At 41.7% G+C, this 21,322-nt stretch overlaps 1 protein-coding gene across 4 annotated transcripts in view; it reads right to left on the bottom strand.

The window, feature by feature from the left end:
* kif4 (kinesin family member 4) overlaps positions 1–15,097 on the bottom strand; it is a 72,965-nt gene extending 57,868 nt beyond the window's left edge. For 2 of the 4 annotated variants that reach the window (XM_072595199.1, XM_072595200.1), the window contains exons 1-4: positions 15,002–15,097; positions 5,820–5,943; positions 5,517–5,631; positions 1,947–2,137 (exon numbers count right to left, since the gene is read on the bottom strand). In XM_072595199.1, the coding sequence (XP_072451300.1) occupies positions 1,947–2,137; positions 5,517–5,631; positions 5,820–5,943; positions 15,002–15,066 (495 nt within the window). In that variant the 5' untranslated portion in view covers positions 15,067–15,097. Of the gene's footprint in view, positions 1–1,946; positions 2,138–5,516; positions 5,632–5,819; positions 5,944–13,924; positions 14,061–14,919 lie in introns of those variants that run through there. The other 2 variants (XM_072595202.1, XM_072595201.1) reach the window with 2 other exon arrangements.
* Positions 15,098–21,322: the final 6,225 nt, after the last annotated feature.

Below are 21,322 nucleotides of genomic sequence, written 5' to 3'. Positions count from 1 at the left end.
ATCTTCCAGGACTTTATAGACTGTTAGTTGTGGCAATTAAGAGTGCGAGGGTTTGACGCATAAGGCAGAGTGATGGTTAAGCCACAACCTGACTACTGAGTCCAATCCAGGCTGCCACATTATAGGCAGGATGGAATTACATTGGAAAAGTTATAAAAAGATTCACTAAGAAGTTGCCCAGTCTGGAACATTTCCACTATGTAGGGACACTTGTAGGGCACTACTTTCCTTGGAGCAGAGAAGGCTGAAGGGGGACCTAAAGAGGTTTACAGGATTGAGGGGCATAGATATGGTTGATAGGAATAAACCTTACCCCTTAGTAGAGACCATTTACAAAGCGACACCGTCAGAAATGAGGCATGAGTAATAAGAGCTAGTCACATCCATATCACAAGAAGAAATAATAAAAAGAAATTACAAGATTTTCACATCTACCCAGCTTTACTGCTACTTTCAGTAAAACTAGCAGACACCTTGTTTTGGAACAGAAATTTCCTCAAAAATGGAAGATGGATGTAATTAGATTTTAGAATGAGGACCAAAATCATTTACTAATTCCATCAATCTTGGTAACAATCCAGCAAAGTTCTCTGCTCACAACCTTTGTTTAACAACTCCAAATTTGCATTTTGCCAACACCAAGACCACCAACTTCCAACCCAAATATTGCCAGACTTCACACATTACATTCATTCCAGCATTATATCTAGACTCACTTATTTTAAATAAACTCTTTCCTAATCTCCATATGCCACTTTCTGAAAACAATAAAAAAAACAATATTCTGCTGCTCAAGTTTTATTCACCTGACCACGGTCCTAAAATGTCCCAAACAAGTATCATCTCCATTTTAAAATGGTCATCCTTTTCTCTCCATGCAATTCCCCACTCGTTCAGCCCCACAATATAATTTACTAAATTTTGGCCTTTGGGCATCCACAATTTTATATTTGCTTCAACATTGGTGACCATCGCAAGGTTTGTAGCTCAGGTTGAGGTTTAGGGTGTAGGTTTGCTCACTGAGCTGTAGGTTTGATATCCAGATGTTTCATTACCTGGCTAGGTAATATCAGTGGCAACCTCCAAGTGAAGCAAAGCTGTTGTCTCCCGCTTTCTATTTATATCTTTCTCCTGGATGGGCTTCCTGGGGTTTGTGATGTCATTTCCTGTTCGTTTTCTGAGGGATTAAGAGAGGGGTTTCCATCTATCAACCCCTCAAAACAAACAGGAAATGACATCACCACAAACCCCAGGGTACCATCCAAGAGAAAGATATAAATAGAAAGCAGGAGACAACAGCTTTGCTTCACTTGGAGGTTGCCACTGATATTACCTAGCCAGGTAATGAAACATCTGGATATCAAACCTACAGCTCAGTGAGCAAACCTACACCCTAAATTGGTGACCATGCAGTTAACTGCCTAGGCTCCAAGCTCTGGAATACCTTCATTACTTTGGTCCTCTTTGGGGACTCCTTCAAATCCAGCTCTTTGACCAATCTTTTGGTGATTCTGACTCATTCGCCTCATGTCACCTCTGAAGTACCTGGGAAGTTGCACTTATGTAGCATCAAACTTTGAGGAGTAATTTTTGACAAGAAATGCCTCACGCTACATAACATTCAATTAAGTTTTCTTAGTAGAGGATCTTTCCATAATTTTTATATAATATTATAATATTTGTATAATATTATATAACACACAGCTATATTAGTTGATATACACACAGGTGTGGGAATGATTTCATTTAGGTAATTTCTTAATAAATTAATTCATGCAACAGAAAAGCAAATAACTAGATAATCCAACCAGGTCTCCAATCACATTTGTTTCTGCTCAACTTTAAAACTTGAACTATTGGGCCAAAAAGCCAATAGTTGTATATTTCAACAGAACTTAGAAAGTACCTTCCTAATATTGAAATAATGATCTCCCTCTTATACTCACCTCTAAATAAGAAACTTTTAACGCAAAATCGGTATCTGAATTCTCTTCAATCATCTTAAACAGCATATTAATTACTCTTGGAATGACACCAACGCTTAGATCACCCTCTTGACCAGATGTGTATGTTCCTCCCATAGAATAGGTCTTTCCAGAACCAGTCTGTCCATATGCCAATACTGTAGCATTATACCCTGGAATAGAAAGCATAGAACAAAGTCAGTGTGATCACATTTAAAAATGGAACATAGTGAGCAAAACCTGCTTTAAAAACAGTTCAGATTTGCATGAACTTCACCTAGTGTTATTTACCTTTATTTCAAAAAAGTGATTTCACACTTGGTCACCAATTTCCTAAAATAGATATCCTTTTATTCTAAGGGACCCTTCTAGCAAGGCAAAAACTCTCAATCTATAGTCAAAATTCCTCAATCTTAAGAACTGTTCAATAAAGTCACACTATTTAGCATTGAGGAAAAAATGAGGGATAAACCCAAACTTTGTCACAAAAAAAAACACATTTCAGCAATTAAGTGAGCTGTCTGAACCATTTCCAACACAACTATGTCTTTCTTTAAAGTAGGAAAACCAAAACTATCTGCAGTCATCCAGGTGCAGTCACACCATTGCTTTGTACATATTTTCCAAATAACCTGCTCACAGCATTATGACACTCTTCTAGAGCAGGTGTGACTTGATACTAAGCCTCTTCTCAGAGGTCAGAACTCTACCACTGCATAAGGATCCTAAAATTCAGATAGTTGCCTGAAGCAAGTGGGACTTGAACACAGGTTCAGAGGTATGGACTGTATCAATATGCCACAAGAGCCTTGCTAATGTTTTGAAACAATTATTTAAGACTTCCCTACCCTTATGCTTTATTCCTTTGCAAAAGGCCAACATGCCATCTGCCAATTACTTGCTACACTTGCATGTTGATGTTTAGATTCACAGAGTGAGGCTGCAATGTAGTGGTCGTTGCACTGGACTAGTAATCCAGACCCCAAGGCTAATGGCTCTGGGCACATTGGTTCAAATCCCACCACAGTAAATGACATTTTAATTCATTAACTACTATCGACTTTCATAACACTTATCTCGCTCACTGATGTCATCTTTACCAGGGCTAGCCAAAACAGCTCCAGGCAGGATTGACTCTGAACGGCCTTCTCGGCAAGTCAGGATGCAGGCTTAGCCAGCAATATATTCATATCACAGAATTTCTACACTGCAGAGGCCATTTGGCCAATAAAGTCTGCTGTGACCGTCCAACCTAAATCCCTGCATTCATTATAGCCTACATAACTTTGGATTGTGGGAGAAAACTCAAGCACCTGAAAGAAACCCATGCAACCATGGGGAAAATGTAAACTCCCGACAGAAAGACACCCAAGGCTAGAACTGGGTCCCTGGCACTGTGAGAATAGTGCTTATTCCAGAAGCAAAACAAAACCCAGATGCCTCTGTATCCTGACATTTTATGGTCTCCACCCATTCAAGAATTATTTTCAATTCATGTCAAAATGGACATTTTTGCACATATTACTCCACCTGCCAATTTTTTGACCACACAAAATTGTCTACATTCCTTTGCAGACTGTCCTCAACTTTCCTATCCATTTTTGCTTTGCCAGCAAGAGTGGATAATACAATGTAAATAATTTTGGATAAATTATTTGTGTAAACAAGCACCCAATGGTGATCCTTGCTGAAATTCATTCATCTCATTTATCCCGTTAGAGGAATCTGCAATGGATATTAATAATTTCCTGCAATACAAATTCTCGTCTTGCGCAATAACCTTTGATATGACATTTTTAAAATATCTTTTGAAGTCAAATACATTATACCACTGGTTGTCTTATCAATACTGTATGTCGCATCCTCAAAACAAAACTCTTGATCAAACATTATTCTCCCTTTGGAAAGCCTCACTGATTGTCTATGTCCGGTTATCACCTCAAGAATATACTCCAGCGCCATCTCAGTGTCAAGAGTTTGAGTTTCCTGCTTGAGTTACTGTCTCCCTTCTTTGAGCAAAAGGATTTTACATATGTGGTTTTCGAAGCCACTGGAGCTTTTCTAGAATCTAGAAAGTTTTGGAAGATTACAACCAAAACACCCAACATCCTTGCAGTCACTCATCAAGGGATGTCTCAACAACTGAACAGCCCTTTAGTCCCAGTTCTTTTTCTGTACACATTCCTCCTCCACCTGATTTTCTACCACAATGACACTGCTATGATTTCAATACATCAGAAAAAGTTACTTGCTTTAAGTTTCTGCAGTTTGGTTTTCTCATTTGCAATTCCCTAGTCTTATACTTTAGGGGCATACTTATTTCCCTTTCCACACTTCTTGCACATTTACATTTCACTCTGGTTGAGAATGAAAGTGAACCAATCTACCACTTTAGTTTTGTATGACTTTTCTTTCAATCAATCAATCAGATACCAGCACGAACATGTTAGCCACAGATAGTTCATCCAGTCTCATTCTCAAATTGAGTATAGATAAAGAGGCAAAGTGCAGTCCAACATGTTAAATTTGTACATCAGGGCAGGAAAAAAAAAATGGTAGTTGGCTAAAAATAAAAAAAAAAAAGAGACAAAAAAATTTAAGACAGAAAAGAACCAAGGAAATCAAGATACTAGATGTAGGTTTACACGCTGGAAGATTTGTTTTCAGATGTTACGCCACCATTGTAGGTAACATCACTGAGCCTCTGGATGAAGCACTAGTGGCATGGCCTGCTTTCTATTCCTTGGAACAGGGACGTACTTTTCTTTACTTTTTCCTCAGGGGGTGGTAAATGGGATCCAAGTCAACACGTTTGTTGAGAGCGTTCTGGTTGGTATGCCATGTTTCTAAGAATTCTCATGTGTCTGTTTGGCTTGTCTTAGGATGGATGCATTGTCCCAGTCAAAGTAGTGTCCTTCCTCATCTGTAGGTGAAGATACTAATGAGAGTGCGTCATGTCTTTTTGTGGCTATTTGATGTTCATGAGATTAATGATATTCACTATTATCCAAACCTTTCAACAAACATTGACTTGGATCCCATTTACCACCGCCCTGAGAAAAACAAGAGATGACATCACATGAAAAGATCTCACCAACACAAGGAAACCTAAACAGAAATAGAAAGTGGGCCATCCCACCAGTGCTTCAAATGGAGGCTCACTGATGTTACTTAGTATGGTGATGAAACGTCTGAAAACAAACCTTCCAACTCAGCAAGCAAACCTACATCCAGAACCTCAACCTGAGCTACAAATCTTCTCAAAACTCGCTAAATCTAGATACATTTCAAATAAGCATGGAATAAACAAACTGAAATTTTGACAGCTCTTAAAATGGGATTGGTATTCTTGTTTGTTTTAAAAGAATTTACTTGTAAAACTGAATTGATTATTAGAAATGTTTCTATGTGGATTAAGTGATCAGATATCTGACAGATAAAATGATCAAAGGAGTGATTCACAGAAAAACCTGCAATGAGAATCATTCAATACGCAATGAACAGTGGATCAATCCCAAGCTATTTCCAAAACATTCAGCAGGAAATAGTTACCTTTGAATATCCCCTGAATAAGGGGATGTACTGCAATATTGAACACTTCTTCTTGCTCTGCACAGGGATCAAAGACGTAATCATATGAAAAATACTTATCGATTCCCAAAAGCACCTGAGGGGGGAAAAGAAAGCAAATTAAAAGAAAATTGGTACAGCATACTCTACACAACAGTAGCAGGGAGCTGACTTGACAGAATCCCCTTTTGTCATAATAACCTATTTAAAAGATCTTCAGGCATCAGAACAGAAACCATAACAATTTAAGCAATGTCAAACCATCAAACTAGATCAAACTTATACCTGTGGTTCTCCAGGAGTGAATGTCAAGCACACTTGACATCCTTCATCAATTTCCTTCTGTACCAGAGGACGGCAGCGGAGGGCTACTCTTACTGGAATAACCTTATCCTCTTCTCGTACCATCCTATCAACAGATAGCATGCAAACAATTTAAACACATTGTAGGCTGAAATACAATGCATTGGATATACACACTATTAAAGTCAATGGCAATAATCAGATGTACAAGTGGTATGTCCAGTAATAGAGTTAATTAAATAAAAAGGTAGCCACTTAGTAGACTTGGGTCAATAATGTTACTCTAGATGTTAAACAAGTTAGGAAAGTGAGCTAAAGATATGATCAAAGCTATTCATAGACAAGTGTCAAGAAAAAAAATTGACATCTCGTTTGTTCTTTTAGAATAATACTGGTGGAAACTTACTTCTGTACAATAGTTCAGTGTGGAAAATAGGCATATCAGAGTAAGAGTTAAATATTGGAAAGATCTGAAAGCTATTTTAAGCAATTGAACTTGTAGTTATGTACTGACTGTTACATTCAAAAAGAAAAAGTGGTAAATATGCACAAATTTGTTGGTTACATGATCTTTCCAATGATTTGTGAAACATATTATTAGTACCTCTAACAGAGCCCAAGAATTCAAAAGCATTTCTGAGAAGCATCAAGCAAATTTTAACTAATCCACATTGAAAAACATTAAGCGGATGACAAACGATTAAAAAGCCCCTCACAAAGCCATGCTATTTATAAGTTAAGAGACTCGAGAAAGCAAAAAAGGCAGAATTTTAGGGAATGAATTAGAATATTTGCTTCTCGCACTGAAGACACAACTGTCAGTGGTATATTTTGAGAAGTGTATATACTAGGGTTTAGGCCTGGACATTCGACATGGAAATGTTTGAAAACAATACTTAAAAGAGCATTGCTTAAGCAGGAGCTCACGAAGATCAGCAAGTGTTGAGATAATGAATAAATCTGATTAACTGCAAGTTATAACAATAGCAGAATAATTTGACAATATTAAGTTTGAGAATCTGACAGAGGAAATTGACCAGGAGTGCTTTGGAATATTTCAGCCTGGTTGAAACAAAGGCACTGATGGACTCATTAGCTCTTAAACTCAACCCCCCCGCTTTCTGAACAACCTTATCAACTTGGGTGACAACTTTGCAAGATCTATGGACAAGGACCCCAAAGATCCCTTTGTTTCTCCACACTGCCACAGCCCTGCTTTAAACCCTGTACTGAACAACCCTGAATATCAGGACAAGACAGGCAGGGAGTATTTTGATTAGATTAGATTCCCTACAGCGTGGAAACAGGCCCTTCGACCCAACAGGTCCACACCAACCCTCCGAACAGCAACCCACCCCCCCACTGACTAATGCACCTAACACTATGGGCAATTTAACATGGCCAATTCACCTGACCTGCACATCTTTGGACTGGGGGAGGAAACTAGAGCACCCGGAGGAAACCCACAGACAGAATGGGAGAATATGCAAACTCCACAGACAGTTGCCCGAGGCTGGAATTAAACCTGGGATCCTGGTGCTGTAAGGCAGCAATGCTAACCATTGAACCACCGTTATCTGGTCATAAACAACAGAAGCCATACTGAGCATAATTACATAAAAAACATGTTAACAGAATTTTTATTTTATTCAAATCAATAAAATGTGCACAAACACTGGAAATTGCTTAAAAATGTGATATTTTACAAATTAAATCACTTGTTGGGATACTGCTCCTTCCAGCATTCATCATGAACAGGAAATGTTTGACGTTATATTAAAACAAGATATGCAGTTTGAATGGTTTTCTTCCCCCGCTTAGCGAAATTAATAGTACGAGAGAGTCCGTGACGGGGTCCATGCTAATTCTTTTTTTAAAAAAAACGGGACCTCGAGATCTTGTTTGGATAATTGATGTTCAGATAACAGAGGTTGTTCTGCATTCTGCATTCAAGTTCAACCTTCCAAAGTGAATCATGTCACACTTTTCCAGGCTGAACTCCATCTGCCACTGATCAGCTCAGTCCTGCTGAGTCAGTTTCACGTTGCAACATCCAACAGCCCTTCACACTATCACTCCAACCTTTATGTCATTGGCAATCCTACTAACCCACCCTTCCACTTTCTCATCAAAGTCATTTATAAAAATATCACAAACAGCAAAGGCCCCATAATGGATCCTTGCAGAATATCGCTGGTCACCAAGCTCCAGGCTGAATACTTTCCACCTACCACCCCCCTGTATGGGCCAGCCAATTCTGTATCCAGCCAGATTTCCCTGTATCCCATATCTCCTTACTTTTGAATGAGCCTACCATCAGGAACCTTATCAAACATCTTGCTAAAATCCACATACACCACACCCACTGCTCTACCTTCAATGTGTTTTGTCACATCCTCAAAGAATTCAATAAGGCTTGAGGGATCACCTGCCCCTCAAAGACATGCTGACCATATCTAATCAAAGCTGAAAATGTGTTGCTGGAAAAGCGCAGGTCAGGCAGCATCCAAGGAACAGGAGAATTGACATTTCGGGCATCAGCCCTTCTTCAGGAATGAGGAAAGTGTGTCCAGCAGGCTAAGATAAAAAGGTAGGAGGAGGGGCGTTGGGAATATCTAATCAAACTATGGTTTTCCAAGTAATCCAGTTTCAGAAACCTCTCAGTACTATACACACCACAGATCAGATTGACTAGTCTGTAATTCCTAGGATTATCCCTATTCCCTTTCTTGAGCGAGAAAAATATTTGCCACTCTCCAAACATCTGGCACTACTCCAGTGGACAGTGAGGACACAGATCATCGCCAAAGGTACAGCAATCTCTTCCCTTGCTTCCTATAATAACCAAGGGTATATCCCATGTGACCCAGGGATTTCTCCATCCTTATGATTTTTAAAATATTCATCACATACTCCTTAACATCAACCTGTTCAGGAACATCAGTGTAGCACACTGACCCTCAAACATCAAAGTCCCTCTCAGAAATGAATACTAGTATTCACTAAGGACCTCCCCTACCTCAGACTCCATGCACAAATTACCTCACTATCCCTGTTCAGCCCTACCCTCACTCTGACCATCCTCTTGTTCCTCAAGTGGCCTCGGGGTTTCCTTAACCCTACCTGCTAAAGCTTTATCATGCCACCTTTTAAGCTCTTTTCACTCCATTCTTCAGTTCCTTCCTTGTAATGTTCTAGAGCACTCTGATCCTTGCCTCAAGTTTAAGGTTCCTTCTTGCTCTTGACTTAATGTTCCACATCTCGTCACCCAAGATTCTTCCCCCTATCATCCCATCCTTGTCTCAGTGGGACAAACCTGTCAAGCACCATCAGCAATTGCTTCTGAAGCAACCTCCACTTTTCTGTTGTGCATTTCCTTGCAAACGTGTTCCCAATTTAGGTGCCCCAGTTCCTGCCTAATAGTATTGTAAATTCCCATCCCCTAACTAAATACTGTCCCATACAGTCTGCTCCTATCCCTCTCCATGACTATAGTAAAGATCAGGGAGTTGTGATCTTTAATCACCAAAATGCTCTCCCACCAAGAGATCCGACACCTGGCCTGATTTGTTGCCAAGCACCAAATCCAATATGGCCTCCTCTCTAGTGCCCTTCCACTGACATTTATTCATTTGGCTGAACCTGTACTCAGTATTATTAATTTCTCCTTCGAATCCTCCCACTTCCTCCAGACCAAAGGGGTAGCCATAGGCACCCGTAGGGGCCCTAGTTATGCCTGTCTCTGTTGGCTACGTAGAACAGTCGATCTTCTGTAGTTACACCAACACCACTCCCCACCTCTTCCTCCGCTACATTGATGACCGCATTGGCACCACCTCGTGCTCCCACGAGGAGGTTGAGCAATTCATCAACTTCAACACATTCCACCCAGACCTTAAATTCACCTGGACCATCTCTGACACCTCCCTCCCCTTCCTGGGCCTCTCATCTCCATTAATGACGACTGACTTGACACTGATCTTTTTTTAAAAACAAACCCATCGACTCCCACAGCTACCTGGATTATACCCTACCTCCTGCAAAAATGCCATCCTGTATTCCCAATTCCAGTGTCCACCGTATCTGCTCCCAGGAGGACCAGTTCCACCACAGAACACACTAGATGGCCTCCTTCTTTAGAGACTACAATTTCCTTTCCCACGTCGTTAAAGATGCCCTCCAATGCTTCTCATCCAGATCCCGCACCTCCGCCCTCAAACCCCATCCCTCCAACCGTAACAAGGATAGACCACCACCCCTCCCCCCCCGCACTCACTTTCCACCCTACCAACCTTCACATAAACCACGTCATCCGAAGATATTTCCGCCACCTCCAAACGGACCCCACCAACAGGGATATATTTCCCTCCCCACCCCTATCCACTTTCCACAAAGACTGTTCCCTCTGACTACCTGGTCAGGTCCACGCCCCCCCAACAACCCACCCTCCCGTCCTGGCACCTTCCCCTGCCACTGCAGGAATTGCAAAACCTGCGCCCACACCTCCATCCAAGGCCCAAAAAGAGCCTTCCACATTCAAAGTTTTACCTGCACATCCACCAATATCATTTATTCCCGATGCGGTCTCCTCTACATTGGGGAGACTGGACACCACCTAGCAGAGCACTTTAGGGAACATCGCCAGGACACCCGCACCAATCTACCCCACCGTTCTGTGGCCCAACATTTCAACTACCCCTCTCACTCTGCCAAGGACATGCAGGTCCTGGGCCTCCTCCACCGCCACAGCCTCACCACCCGACGCCTGGAGGAAGAACACATCTTCCGCCTCAGAACACTTCAACGCCATGACATCAATGTGGATTTCACCAGTTTCCTCATTTCCCCTTCCCCCATCTCCAACCTTCCAGCTCAGCACCACCCTCATGACCTGACCTACCTATCACCCTCCTCTCTGCACCTTTCCAAATCTGCTTCTCCATGTCTGTTGCTATTGGGGCAGGTCTGTAGAAAACACCCGATAAAAGTGACTGCTCCTTTCCTGTGCCTGACTCCCACCCATACTGACCCTGTAGACAAATGTCCTCAACGACCTCCCTTTCCGCTGCTGTGATACTATCCCCGATTAGCAATGCCACTCCTCCACCTCTTTTCAGGTCCCCATTCCTTTCCATAGCTATGTCATTGGTACTGATGTGTACACAACTTCTGGCTGCTCACCCTCCCCCTTAAGAATCCTCTTGACTCGATCAGAGACATTCTTGGCCCTGGCACCTGGGAGGCAACATACCATCAGGGAGTCTCATTTGCAACCACAGTATCTCCTGTCTGTTCCTCTCACGATTGAATCACCTTTCACCATCTCCTTACTCCCTTCCCTTCTGAGCCATAGAACTTCAGTAAAAGGAATCATCAACACTGCATGTTAACATTACAAATTGAAAGATGCCTTTTTTAGGTATTAACACATGAGATTTAAAGGGAGCAAGGAATAGTAAAGGGTTCATTGAAATGGTACACTGTAGACTCGTTTGAATAATAGTTAGGATGCAGAGTCATTAGATAGTAATCCAGAAACCCAGGCTAATGTTGTGGGGATCTAGGTTCAAATCCCACCATGGTAGATGGCGAAACTTGAAATCAAAATCTGGAATTCAAAAAGTTAAAAATTGCGACCACATAACCACTTGATTGCAGTAAAAACCCATCTGGTTCTCTAATGCCCCATGAGGAAATCTGCCATCCTTATTTTGTCTCACTGAGACATGACTCCAGAAACAAATGATTCTTAAATTATCTAACATTTAGCAGGACACTTCTATCAAACGGCTAGAAAGTGGAAGGAATGACCTAGCATCAACCTACAAACCAGAAATAAGAAACAATCCTGTTGACCTGCAAAGTCTTCCTTTAAACTGCTTGACCAGCACCTGAAATGCCACCTTAGACATTCATGCTCTTCACTACAAGTAGCAGTGTGCATTATCTACAAGGTCAGAGTCAGATATACAGCAGAAACAGACCCTTCAATCCAGCTCATTCATGCTGACCAGATATCCTAAATAAATCTAGTCACATTTGGCCCATATCCCTGTAAATTCTTCCTATTCATATACCCATCCAAATGCCTTTTAAAATGCTGTAATTATACCAGCCTCCACTACTTCCACTGGCCACTCATTCCATTCATGCACTACCCTTTGCACGGAAAAGTTGCTCCTTTGGTCCACTCTCACTTTAAACCTATTCCCTCTAGTTTTCGATTCCCCCACCCAGGGGAGACACCTTGGTCTAGCTATGGCCCTCATTTTAAAGCTCCACAGGATCACACCTCAGTTTCTGATGCTCCAGGGAAAATAGCAGTAACCAATTCTGCCTTTCCCTATAGCTCAAACCGTCCAACCTGGCAACATTCTCAAATCTTCTCCGAACCCTTTCTAGTTTCACAACGTCCTATAGTAGGGAGACTAGAATTGCATACAGTATTCCAATAGTGGCCTAACTAATGTCCTGCACAGACACATTACTTCCCATGTCCTATACCCAATGCACTGACCAATAAGGCAAGCATATCAAATACCTTCTTCACTATCTTATTTACCGGTGACTCTACTTTCAAGGAACTATGAATCTGCATTCTGAGATCTCTGTTCAGCAACACTCCCCAGGACCTTAAGGTACGATTTGCCTTTCCAAAAATGCAGCACCTCACATTTATCCAAAATAAACACCATCTGCCACTGTGCACTGCATTAAATTTGGACAAGCTCCTTTAGCAACACATTTGAAACCAGCAATCTCCATGACCTAGAAGGAGATGAGCAGCAAACACATAGGAACACCACCATCTGCAAGTCTCCTCTCAACCACTATCCTTATCTGGAATTAAGATTTCATGGAAAGTCACTGGGTCAAAATCCAGGAGTTACCTTCTTAATTGCATTGGGTGCCCCAACACCATGGGCTGCAACAGTTCAAGAAGGGAACAACCCTCTCCAGGGAATTACAGGTGGCAATAAATGGCGACTTAGCCACAACACAACTTCCCATGAAAAATGTTGAAAAACTATCCTCAGGTGCCAAGACTCCAGAAGTGCCTGGCTTTTGTGCTGTGCAATTCCCAGAAATTCTAATCATTATTTTTGACATCCTGGATCAGACTGATGGATCTCAGGATTTCCCCAAGTGCTACCGAACAATACTAAGTCCGTGGGTTAAACAAAAAAGTATCCCAATGCATGGGATGGCATCTTGTACACATGCACAAACAACTTCTTATTCTTCTCAAAGCAGAATGTCTAATAAAATAAAGTAATATAGATGCATTCTTATTATATTTCACAGGTAAAGTTTTACAACAAGCATGGTAAACTTCCAATCCAAAACCATTTCATTTTGTAACAGCATCCCCCACTTCCAAGACCACTGGTCACCACTGACCACTTTCCTGCTTCTGAATCCTGGCTGTGAGAAAGATCTCAGGAAGCAAACAGTAAGAAGCAGGAAGCTATTTACAGAGAAAGAGCAGTTCCATACAGTGTCATAGGAGTAACCATTGTGCAGCCAGCACAAATCAGAAGCAGGAATTCCAGCCAGTTTAATTAACATCGAGCTAGAGAACAGTGGGAGGTGCTCAGAGACAAATCCATACCTCCACATTAAAAAAATCCTCAAAGGTTGTTTTGTTTACAAATAGTAATTTACCACTACAATTAAGTTTACAGGGCTAAATTTTATGTCTTTTCCTGATGGGAAGTAATTTTATAATATCCGCACAAAAACAGCACTGAGAAGTCACAGCATCTGTAGAAATAAGTAGATTTAACATTTAAGTCCAGCGACTCTTAGGCCAATCTGATTGCTTCTGAACTATATGCCCAAAGTGGTCTACAAAAATAGCTCATCAATATAGGTCTAATACTAGAGGCTCTTCATAACAGTTAGTACATAAAATGGAACTCTAGGTTACAGCTAGAGCTTGAATGAAACAAAAACGTTGGATACTGTAATTGATGAAGTAACAGATTTTAAAGTCATTAAGAGTGGACAGCGTAGTAGTTGTGGGCTTGTAGCTTCTATGGGTCTTTGCAAACTCCGGTACTCGAGGACATCCCAGAGTTACTTACACCGAACGAAGCAGTCCGTTCTGCATGGAGAATTCCCATTATCCAGTTTAAAAACTAGGGTGTCTCCCATTTAAGGCAGAAACAAGGCCTGTCATTTCTCACAAGCTTCATTAGCCTTTGAAATGGTCCAAACAGTTAGTTTATTAAATACAGTAATGAATGGTTCAGACAGACGATCCATCAAGGGACTAACGCCCCCTAGGCAGATAGGAAAAGTGCAGGTAAAGTCGCAATCAAATCAGATTTTTTTGATAATTAGTGCAAACACGGTAGATCGAATAGGCCCCAGCTATTCCTGTCTCTTTGTTGGCTACGTAGAGCAGTTGATCTTCCGTAAGCAACTCCCACGGTAGATCGAATGGTCCACTTTTGCTTGTACTACTTATAATCCGTATATATAAAGCCAGAATTTAACCCAGTTCTTGTAAATCAATGAAATCGGCACTGGGCCAATCGTTCCTCACAAGAGTCTACCAGCAAGATCCTGAACTGGTTTTCAGCCAGACTGAACACAGTCCAAACTGTAGCGCTGGAAAAGCACAGCCGGTCAGACAACATCCGAGGAGCAGGAGAATTGATTATTCAGGCATAAATTCTTCAATTGGAGCTTTTGCCCGATTTGTCTATTTTCCTGCTCCTCGGATGCCGCCTGAACCGCTGTGCTCTTCCAGCGCCACTAATCCAGAATTATGCCCGAATTGTCTATTTTCCTGCTCCTCGGATGCTGCTGACTCGCTGGGCGTCTCCAGCGCCACACTTTTGGACTCTGATCTCCAGCATCATGAGTCTTTACTTTCTCCTGAATACAGTCTAGTTCACTGTCATGTACAACTGAACGGAAACCAGTGGAGTTTACCCAGGTTTCATGTTGAAGCGGTGTTGTACGGGCGGGAGGTATAACTCAGTGGTGGGCCTTACACTTGCCGCCAGGACCTGCAGCCCAACGCTAAGATCTCAGCTCCTTCCACTCCGTTAACGTGGGTGCACATACCCACCTGCAAGCCGCTCCCACTGCCTCTTCACACACAAGGCCTCGGGAATAAAAACTTTAATACACAAACAAGAGTGTCTGCCGACCCTGAAATCCGGCGAATCGAGCTCGGCCCGCCCCGAAACAGCAACCGCCGACTCCAAAGACACATTCAAATACTGCCGCCGCCCGGGACTAGCCAATCACAGGCCGCGTCCCTGTTCGACCTCACGGCGTAATCACGTGATCCACAGCCGTGCCTTCCCCCGCCCCCTGTCCTATCACGTGATTGGGCTGGGTTTGGTAACAGATGATGATGGCTACAGACCCTAGTCTACTGGAAGGCAAAACCCCTCATGTATCAGTGTGGGCGGCATAGTGACTCAGTGGTGAGCACTGCTGTCTCATGGTGCCAGGGATTCGGGTTCGATTCCAGCCCCTAGGCGACTGTGTGCTGTGTGTACATTTCCCGTGTGTGCATGGGATTGCTCTGGTTTCCTCTCACATCTCAAAGAGGTGCAGGTTAGGTGAATTGGCCAGGCTAAGTTGTCTACAGTGTTCAGGGAAGTATAGGTTAGCTGCATTAGGGGAGGAGCAATGGGTCTGGGTGGGTTACTCTTCAGAGGGTCAGTGTGGTCTTGTCCAAAGGGTCTGTTTCCATATTGTAGGGAATCTATTTTGTAAAAAATCAGAAAATGTTGCAGGTTTTCCTTCTCTTTGGGGTGTGGTGTTGCGAGTGACTGAGGGTTTATTGCTGCTGGGTGCTGATCGCTATGCTTTCTTTGAATGGTAAGTAGCGATTGCTCTTTGAGTGCCTGTAGCACTTTTATCTCCGCCAACCAAATGTGGTTGCCCTGGTTTTACAACAAATCCAAAAGACTAACCCAGGCATTTGAGCCAAATATGATACACAGATCTTGTATGCTGTAACCCTCAAGTGAACCATATCTGGAAATACCGGTGTTGGACTGGGGTGTACAAAGTTAAAAATCGCACGAGACCAGGTTACAGTCCAACAGGTTTAATTGGAAGCACTAGCTTTCAGAGCGCCGCTTCTTCATCAGGTGATCTGATGAAGGAGCGGCGCTCCGAAAGCTAGCGTGCTTCCAATTAAACCTTTTGGACTATAACCTGGTGTTGTGTGATTTTTAACTTTGGGAACCATATCATTTTTGATTAAGATGAAGATACACCTGGATATTTTAAAGAAAGATCCGTTAACATTTAGAGAATAGGCAAATTTAACTTTCCTTTTGAATGTCAATAATTGATAATACTGTGAATTGTTGGTTCCAACGTGTGAATAAAGTTTTCAGAGCAGGTTGGTGGTTGTAGATTAACCAAAATTGAATTGAATTAGTTTTACTGTCACATGTCCTAACATGGGCACAATTAAAAGTTTACAAGTCACCAATTATGGTGCGATCTTAGGTACCTAGGTATAGATTCTTAAGTACAGATTCAAAAAAAATAAATTGTGTAGCAATAAATTTAGAAAAATGGAAAAATAAGAGTTCAGAATAACAGCCCTTCCAAACCAGACTGGCTGTGCTTCATTTGAAGGAGTGTGGGAATCAAGTCCACACTGAGGCTAGGCATTCAAGTCCATACATCCCCATTGCTATGGAAGCTGTTAATAACATCAGCCTGTGAACTGTGGTATTCCATAAGGATTGGTGCTGGGTCCACTGCTTATCATAATTTCAGTAAATAATTTGGATGTGAACATAGGAGGTATGGTTAGTAAGTTTTCAGCTAACACCAAAATTAGAGGTGTAGTGGACAGCCAAGAAGGTTACCTCTCAGTAAAACAGGATTTGATCAAATGGTCCAATGGGCTAAGAAGTGGCAGATGGAGTTTAATTTAGATAAATGTAAGGTGCTGAATTTTGGAAAGGCTATTCAGGGCAGAATAATACACTTAAAGGTCATGGGGAGTGTTGCTGATTAAAGATACTTTGGAGTGCAATTTCATAGTTCCTTGAAAGTGGAGTCACAGGCAGATAGGATAGTGAAGAAGGCTGTTTGGTATACTTGCCTTTATTGGTCAGTGCATTGAGTATAGGAGTTGGGAGGTCATGTTGCAGCTGTACAGGACATTGGTTAGGCCACTTTTGGGTAGCATAGTGGTTCACACTGCTGCCTCACAGCGTCGGAGACCCGGGTTCAATTCCTGCCTCAGGCAACTGTCTTAGTGGAGTTTGCACATTCTCCCCACGTCTGCGTGGGTTTCCTCCGGGTCCTCCAGTTTCCTCCCATGGTCCAAAAATGTGAGGTTAGGTGAATTGGCCATGCTAAATTGCCTATAGTGTTAGGTGAAGGGGTAAATATAGAGGAATGGGTCTGGGTGGGTTGCTCTTCAGAGGGTCGGTGTGGACTTGTTGGGCCGAAGGGCCTGTTTCCACACTGTAAGTAGTCTAATCTAATCATACTGTGCTCACTTCTGATCTCCCTGCTATAGGAAGGATCTTGTGAAACTTGAAAGAGTTCAGAAAAGATTTACAAGGTTTGGAGGATTTGAGCTATAGGGAAAGGCTGAAAAGGCTGGGCCTATTTTCCCTGGAGTGTTGGAGGCTGAGGGATCACCTTATAGAGGTTCATAAAATCATGAGGGGCGTGGATGGGATAAGTAGACAATGCCTTTTCCCTGGTTCTGGATTAGTGGTGCTGGAAGAGCACAGCAGTTCAGGCAGCATCCAAGTTGCTTCGAAATCGGCCCTTTCCCTGGGACAGGGGAGTCCAAAACTGGAGGGCATAGGTTTAAAGTGAGAGTGGAATTATTTAAAAGGGAGCTAAGGGGTAGAGGGTGGTGCGTGCATGGAATGAGCTGGCAGAGAAAGTTCAATTACAACATTTAAAAGGCATCTGGATGGATATATGAATAGGAAAGTTTTAGAAGGATATGGTAAAAACAAGGGCTGCAGATGCTGAAAACCAGATTCTAGATTAGAGTGGTACTGGAAAAGCACAGCAGTTCAGGCAGCATCCGAGGAGCAGGAAAATTGACGTTTCGGGCAAAAGCCCTTCATAAGGGCTTTTGCCCTAAACGTCGATGTTCCTGCTCCTCGGATGCTGCCTGAACTGTTGTGCTTTTCCAGCACCACTCAAGATGAGAGGGATATAGGCCAAATGCTGACAAATGGAACTAGATTTATTTAGGATATTGGGTCGGCATGGATGAGTTGGACCAAAGGGTCCATTTCTGTGCTGTACATCTGAATGACCCTGACTGGAAATGTTGACTCTGATTTCTCTGCAAAGATGCTGCCAGACCTGCTGAGTTTTTCCAGCAATCTCTGTTTTTGTTAGTGCTCATGTGTGCTGCATTCTTTCAATGGTTGAGTGTTTTAAGTATTTTCTGTTGGATATTTCTTGTATCTGCAGTATTCTGCTTTCCTGTTCGCAGGTTAATTCATAAATAAGGCACTCTTGCAGTGGTAGAGTACCTAGCCCTGGACCAAGAGGCCCAGGTTCAAGTCCCACCCGCTGCAGAAGTATGCAATAACACCCCTGAACAAGTTGATTAGGAAAAACAAACAGGAACATTGTAAACCACATAAAAAGGTTCTAGGTCAGTTAAGGAAAAAGTCTGGCTAAAGAGTGAGATTTTTAGAGTGTCATAAAGTACAAAAGTGAAGTTGAGAGGCAAAGAGGAAGAGGAAGGAGATTCTGGAGCTTAGAACCAAGGTACCTGAAGGTCTGCCCATGAATGATAGAACAGTTAAAATCAAGGATTAGAGGTTTGCATATATTTCAGAAGGGCTTTTTCATTCTCAGGATGTGGGTGTCACTGGCCAGGCAAACATTTATTTCCCATGTCAGCATTTTTGCCCATCCCTAATTGCCCACAGAGCAGTTAAATGTCAACCACATTGCTGTGGGTCTGGAATCACATGTAGGCCTGACCAGGTAAGAGTTTCCTTCCCAAAAGGACATTAGTGAACCAGATGGATTTTTCCCTAGTATTTGGCAATAGTTACATGGTCACCATTAGAGTTACAATTGCAGACATTTTTTGAATTCAAATTCCACAACTGCCATGGCAAGGTTTGAATTGAAATTTGCAGAACCAGAACATTATCTCTGGATTGACAGTTTAGCGATAGTACCATTAGGCATCCCCTCCCTCAATTATGGAACTTCTATTATCCTGAATAGTATTTAATTTATTCCTTAGTCAAAATTAGTTATTTTATTGCTGTTTGAGATACTATATCCTCTGCAAATTTGTTGCTACCATTGCAATACAACAGTGATGACATTTTAACTCCATTATAGTAATTCATTAGATGTGAAGTATTTTGGGACATCTCAAAGCTCTGAAATGTGCTACTTAAATGAAAGCTATTTATGTCACTATAATCCAGAGGTAAGTCATATAGATAATAACAAGGACAATACTGGAAGAGTTATTACATAGAACATTACAGCACAGGAACAAGCCCTTCGTACCATCATGTCTGTACTGACCACGATGCCATTCTAAACTAATCCCATCTGCCTGCACATAGTCTGTATCCCTCTATTCCCTGCCAGTTCATGTGCTTTTTAATCGTTCCTATTGTATCTGCTTCTACTACCTCCTCTGGCAGACTGTTCAGGCACCTATCACCATGAGTCTTCCCTCATCTCCTTTAAATTTTCCCTCTTATCATGTATGCCCACTATTTTGACACTTCCACCCTGGGAAAAAGACACTGAATATTCCTTTTCATGCCTCTTGTAATTTTGTATACTTCTATAAGATCACTCATCAGCCTCCAATGCTGTAGTGAAAACAATCCAATTTTGTCCAACCCTTCCTTATAGCTAATATACTCCAATCCAGGCAATGTCCTGGTAAAATCTCTCTTGCACCCGATCCAGAGCCTCCACATCCTTTCAAAGTGTGGCATCCAAAACTGCATATAATACTCCAAAAGTAGCCAAACGAAAGTTTTATACAGCTGCAATGTGACTTACCAACTTTTATATTCAGTGCCTTGACCATTGATGGCTAGCATGCCATACACCATCTTTACCACCTTATCTACATCTACTGCCACTTTCAGGGAGCTATGGACTTATACCCCAAGATTCTAAGTTGGCTGCAAATTTGTAACAGAAATAATAGACCTCCATATTTCACTAGTTTGCAACAATCCAGGATTGCAATCTATCTGAAAGGCCATTGACCTGAAACATTAAACCAAAACAGAAATTGCTGGAGAAACTCAACAGATTTGGCATCATCCATGGAGAGCAAGTGAACGTTTTGAAACCAGTGACCCTTTTCAGATTTTCAGAGTCTGCAATTGTTTGTTTTAGACCTGAAATGTTAACTTGGTTTCTCCCTTCACAGTTACTGCCAGATTTGTGAGGTGTTTCTCACGTTTTTTTGAATTTCAGAGTTCCAGCATCCACAGTATTTAGTTTTTTTTACATAAATACATGTTGTTAAATTTTCTTTGAACAATTTATTAATTGTGACTATTGTGGAGATGGGGAAAAAGGCTGTTTGGCAGATTTTCTTTCCACTTTTTAATTGGTGGATTATTTATTGAGGATGAGTATGTTGCATGACCAGTGGTAGGAAATTGTATTGGGAGTTTTGGAGGCAGGAGGTCAGTGTGATGAAGTCTTCAGCGATCTTTTCCCCTGGAGTACTAATTCTAATTCTAACTAACCTAGAACAATTTGATTTAACATATGCCAGTGCCTAATAATACAATGATTACTGGTTTCTACCTTTTATCTTCTACCAATCAGAAAGAACCACAGTAATAAAGCCAGCAAATGTTGGCGATAACACCTAAATTTTGTGCACAAATAAGAAAAAAGTTCCCAATTCCCACAATGAAACAGGAAATCACGAAGTGCAGGGGTTGTGTGGATTCGACACAACTTCACTTCAGCCTTCAGTATGGTAGCCGCTCTGCTGACCGACCAATACAGAATAAATAAAGGTAGAATGGATAAGCAACGTCAGACAACTTTTGAAAGGCAGAAAGGCATTTTAATAGGTAAGCCTCTGCTTGTACCATTGAACTTTAACCAAGCCCTTAAAGTATATTGATGCGAGTGACATCATGTAGGAGTTGTCCTAAAGGAGGACAAACTCCAAAATAGACAAAATAAGTACGTTGCTAAAAAGTTAAATAAGCATTAGAAGTGGAACTCCACAGTAGAGAACGAAGCCCTTGGTTTAATGTTAGTTTTCAACCACTTTGAGATATATAACTAAATGGGTAGGCTCATTCAGAAATGAAGGAGGCATGAGATACAGGGAAATTTCACTGTCTGGATACAGAATTGGCTGGCCCATTGAAGACTGAGGGTGGTAGTAGGTAGAAAATATTCAGCCTGGAGCTTGGTGACCAGTGGTGTTCCACAGGGATCGTTTCTGGGACCTCTGCTCTTTGTAATTTTTATAAATGACTTGGATGAGG

This window comes from Chiloscyllium punctatum, chromosome 25, assembly GCF_047496795.1.
Source record: "Chiloscyllium punctatum isolate Juve2018m chromosome 25, sChiPun1.3, whole genome shotgun sequence".
Lineage (NCBI taxonomy): Eukaryota > Metazoa > Chordata > Chondrichthyes > Orectolobiformes > Hemiscylliidae > Chiloscyllium > Chiloscyllium punctatum.
Note: the sequence above shows the minus strand (reverse complement) of the source record. Positions and strands in the feature narration are given on the sequence as shown.